Genomic DNA, 4,994 nt, shown 5'->3' with positions numbered 1-4,994 from the left:
CCCCCCCCCACCGGGCTATAGTTCTGGCCATCCCTTGCCCTCTCACTCATGGAACCTCATACTTGGGACAACTGCTTTGGGAAAGTACTTTGTAACTCTCAACATAACAAATACAATATCTCACCTGGATAACTTCCTTTCAGCAGATGCTTGATAAATGTTGTTTTGCCAGTCGAGTATTGACCCAAAAGCATAACCATTGGTTTAGCATCGAAGTCACTATTTGTCTGAGTCATAGGACAAGCCAACATAACTATATAATCACATTGCAAACCATGATCCACCATAACATGAATGCTAAGTAAAAATAATATTTTTAAAAGATATAATTTCACACATCTGTAATGAAATATACAATTAATATGAAAGAAACATACATGATACTCACCAGTAACGGGGAAACAAAATCATTAAATCGATAACTAACTTCTAAGGGCTTCAGCTTCTGGATATACAGCCTTTTCAAACCATCAGTGACAGATGTAACGGAAGAAAGAGGTATCTGAAACAGAATTTTGGAGGGGGAGTCAGAAGGCCCGACACCAAGGCTAGAATGACTACAGTAACTAACAACTGCTACATAAATGATTATATGATCAACATAAAACCAATGAAATGTTAATGATCATAAACCTTTTTAGATGACTTCGATGTAAACCAACTAGCTGAAGCAGGAGACTGCCCTTTAGAGTTGCCTGCAAAGCATCATCAATTGCCAAGTTAAGAAAGGAAAGAAAAAGTATGAACGAGCCTCCTCCTTTCATTAATTGCAAAGATAAAGTTGCTACCATTTGTCTCATTGTCATTTGACTTCCGTTTACTGGCTTTCTTCTGTGTGATAGACAAATAAAAAAGTTAGATCTTTGAACATAATTACGAAAGGTGTGCCTTCCTAATCCTATGTCCTACAGTATTCACTTCATATTAGCAAATAAACTTCTAGCTTCAGCCACATGAGATGGCCCATGGCCCAAAGGTTAGTACAAGGCTCACCCAGATCAAAGTCAGCTTTGATCGACCCAACTAATCCATTCAATATATGGATAACTCAAGAGAGCTTAAATTTCAAGGAGTTAAACAAGCAAGGAAGAGACCTGAACCATACCTTTGGTGGAGTCAATTTTTAAATAAAAAATTCCCCAACTATTCCTTTATTGACATGGTGGTGGGGCATGATGATGATTTAAAGACTTACTAGAGCTGACATAAGAGGTATTTTGGCAAGGAATGAAAGAGTAGGGGACACTTAATTGTGAGCTCGCATGTTCTCCATCAACAAACTAAATGCCTGCTTGGAATTATTTTTTAAGTGTTTAGAAACAACTTTTTAGCACTTACACTTTTTAAAACACTTAGAAAATCATTTTACACAACCTATAAGATTTTTAGATTTGGTTCTAGCTAGTTTGTTTCAACGTTTACACATTCCATATCATATTTGAGAGTGCATTTCAATCACCTTTGTGGTTGAAGAGGTTGACCTGAGTTTAAAAGGTATTATCTAATTTTGGTTGTGGCAGATCATTGGTCTAGGTATGTCAACTGCATCTTAATGTGCCTTCCTTTTACAATCAATGTATTGAAAAACATGCCTTAAACGTGCCTCACAAGAAAAGGCCCCTTAGTGCAAGAACGTCCTACACCCCATAGCTTCGTACCTTTTTTTTGGGTATTTATTAACAAAGAATTTGAGAAGTATCCTCCAAAACACCCTAATTTGCCCTTTTCCCCTTTGGTTTTGTTGTTTTCAGACAGTAAGAATGGGTCAATAAATCATGGTTGGGGTGAAACCTCAAGTGGCCGGTCACTGCTACATTTTAAAGCAAACCTCTCAAACTTAGAGACGGTGAGGCTTTCTTATTTGAGTAGATTAGATGATTTTTCCTTTCTGAAAATTAAGGGTGCATAGACTTGGTATGGAGAAAATCCAACAGATGTTTTCCCCAAGATTCTTCCAATCATCTACTTCAAATCACAATTGACACTCATGCAACTTCTCATAGGATTTGGAAGTAACAGTACTTAAGTTTTATTTATTTATTATATTACTATTATCTTATGGCCCTGGCTAAGGACCTTGGTACTCACTTGTGCTTGCTGTAATTGGTCTGTTTAAGGTGGAAAGGATATAGATATATAAAACACGGGCCATCTATTCTTGTGGTTATTTCATCATATTCCTCAACTCCTCAACCATTTGGCAGAAGCTAAGAAGATTTTTTGGTTGCCCTTCTGTCACCCCTTGCTCCCTAGAAAATTTCCACATTTTCTTTAATGAAGTACTGATTTTCGGTTTTAAAAAATAAAGGAGTGTTGTAGTTTAGGCTTTAAGTGCTTTTTGGGGGGCACATAGCTAATAAAGAATGGAAAATTTTCAACAAAGCAAAGATCTCTAAATGATTCATCAGTCGTGGAATGTGCTACTGCAGACCCCCTTCTCCAAAAATGTTGCACGTCCCCTTCCCCAAAAAATGAAATGATGGAGAAATTTGGATAAAATTTTACTCTAATATAATGTTACCAAACTACTAATTATAAGCTTTTATCCTATGAATTTTCTTGTCAATCAAAAGTAGGGTCAAACAACTCCCCCATGAGAAGAGTGGAGGCGCACACAAGCTGAACTGACCACTTGCGGATTAAAAAAAAAAAAAACTACTAATCAAGAAAATTAGTTCTTTCAACAATTCATTTAGATTACAGCAGAAGCATACTCACAGCTAATATGACATCCAGACCCTCCATTCTAGGAGGATTCAAACTCTGCAAATCAACTGCATGAGCAATTACTTCAAATCAAAAGGCTAAGATTATAGGACAGAAGCATAGTAAATTGAACACTTAGATTATAGGGGGTTGGGATATAACACGGCCATAAAATAGTAATGATTGAAAAATATATGCACTCGGGCTAGGAGACTGACCTTCTTTGTTAGAAGTCAATACATCATGAGTTACTTCCACTCCAGATTGCGCCAAAGAAACAAGCTAAGCACAATAGAAACGTATTACTTTAGAACATAAGCTGACATTTTCAATCTACATACTAAAAAATTTAACAACAACCTGCATTGCAGTAATGAACTCATTGAGCCCAAGATATCCTTGCCGTTTGGAATCTGCAATTGCCCACACCTTTGAACAAAATGTTATACAGGACATCATCCTCATAATAAAGAAAGTGAAAAGTGAAGGTAAAACCATATATCTTTTTACCCCAAGTTCACGTGATCATCAACATTAAGTCAATTTTCACCTCACGTTGTCAGAACAAGGAGCTACGTTAGTTACATAACACAAGAAACTAATCAGAACTTTCTACAACGTGTTTATAGAGTAGTGAGATTGAATAACTGTGAGCGACCAGCAACGAAAGAAACAACGAAAAGCGAGAACCGAAGAACAAACATCGCAAACGAAAAAATGCCAAAGCCAACGAAATGGAGAAAAACACGAAAGGAAGCCGAACCTGTTTGAGATCTTGCCGAGGCAAGGTCGACATAGAAAAGAACTTAATAGCATCATTCCCCGTAACACGCCCGTCTCCATCTGAAATTAAACAGCGCAGGAATCAGGAATCCAATATTGACTCATAAAAGAAACAGACAACCGACAAAACAAACTCAAAGAAAAGCAAATACCGGAATCGGCGTAATCAAACCATTCTTGATAAAACTTCTGTTGCTCTCGGGAGCAGGAACCAGCAGGATTGGAAGCGATTTCCATGAAAGCTGATCAGAGAAGAGCGGTTACCTCCCGTAAATTGTTTCCTCCCCGCTTGATTCCGTTCTTCCAGTTCAAGGCGAATTCCGAGATAACGAAAAGAAGAAACAAAAATGGAAGGTGAATTGAACGCAAAACGCATAAGAATTGATTCCGGAGTTCTCTCCCTTTCGGTTCGTCCCTCTTTTGAGAGGAGAGAGAGAGAGAGAGAGAGAGAGAGAGAGAGAGAGAGAGAGAGAAGGGAGAAGGAATTGGAACGGAATCGGAGAGAGAGAGAGAGAGAGAGAGAGAGGCGAAGGAAATGGGAATTGGAGTTTTCTTTAACATACGACGAAGATGTAAATGCAATGATAGTCGGGAATTGGAGTGGCCTCCACGTGGCAGCCACAACTATTGTGAACTTCTCCTTTCTTTCCATGCCATTCTTTTTACATAATTTTTTACATTTGCCCATACTTGTGTGTATGTAACATATTTATTGGTAAATTAATGGATACCCTTTTTGAAGTTGGAGATTTGTATCAATTAGCCCCTTGTGAGTGTACTTGTTGAAGGGTATATTGATTTGAGGTGCACGAGTGATCTCGGCATAAGTAAAACATAGACTACAGAGTACCCAAAGTCCTTCGGTTATAAACTCTGAGGGGGTTAAAGCACTCAACATTGGAGGAATGTATATGGTTTTGGTACGTACAAACCTGAATAAATTGGAATAGACATTGAGTCTCAGTTCGGCTAACTCTAGGGATAATTATGAGCACATAGCTTCAGATTTTGTATATAAGAATACGTTTCGACAAGAGTCTACAAGCAGGTTGTTTACTGAGTACTTTATACTCACTCTTGCTACATTTCATGTTTTCAGATGAGTCGTAGAGCACTGGTCATGGTGGTGGTGTGTTGGGCCATGCAGTTGTGGGAAGAACCTCGTTGACTTGAGTCTTTTGAGTCTTTTGTTTATTTGTACATGATTTTTGTAACCCTTCCATTTGTAAATGATCTTTGTATTTCAAATAGCACGTGTGTGAAGTCTGTATTTAACTTAATGTCTTTTAGTTTAAAAGCGAAAAAAAAAATTATCATCTTTTTATAACTCGTTTCATCGACAGTTTTGTATCAAACCCTTATGTTATTAGGTCCCGTAGACCATTTTATTTTTGGAGTGTCAGTTCGGTTTTCCATAGCTCGGCTCGTAGTCACGTCACACTTTGGTCAGGTATTAATAAAAGTGGTTATGTAGCAAGTAGTAAATAGGAAGGATATCTCGTTTT

At 37.7% G+C, this 4,994-nt stretch overlaps 1 protein-coding gene across 2 annotated transcripts in view; it reads right to left on the bottom strand.

Annotated features, from left to right (window-relative positions):
• LOC111810787 (EH domain-containing protein 1-like) overlaps nt 1–3,987 on the bottom strand; it is a 6,767-nt gene extending 2,780 nt beyond the window's left edge. The window contains exons 1-9 of one of the 2 annotated variants that reach the window (XM_023697571.1): nt 3,642–3,987; nt 3,470–3,549; nt 3,067–3,135; nt 2,925–2,988; nt 2,719–2,774; nt 789–831; nt 634–695; nt 389–502; nt 125–227 (exon numbers count right to left, since the gene is read on the bottom strand). In XM_023697571.1, coding sequence (XP_023553339.1) covers nt 125–227; nt 389–502; nt 634–695; nt 789–831; nt 2,719–2,774; nt 2,925–2,988; nt 3,067–3,135; nt 3,470–3,549; nt 3,642–3,726 — 676 coding nt within the window. In that variant the 5' untranslated portion in view covers nt 3,727–3,987. Of the gene's footprint in view, nt 1–124; nt 228–388; nt 503–633; nt 696–788; nt 832–2,718; nt 2,775–2,924; nt 2,989–3,066; nt 3,136–3,469; nt 3,550–3,641 lie in introns of those variants that run through there. The other variant, XM_023697572.1, reaches the window with a different exon arrangement.
• Between the last annotated feature and the right edge of the window lie 1,007 nt (nt 3,988–4,994).

This window comes from Cucurbita pepo, chromosome LG14 (assembly GCF_002806865.2).
Source record: "Cucurbita pepo subsp. pepo cultivar mu-cu-16 chromosome LG14, ASM280686v2, whole genome shotgun sequence".
Taxonomy (NCBI): Eukaryota; Viridiplantae; Streptophyta; class Magnoliopsida; order Cucurbitales; family Cucurbitaceae; genus Cucurbita; species Cucurbita pepo.
Note: the sequence above shows the minus strand (reverse complement) of the source record. Positions and strands in the feature narration are given on the sequence as shown.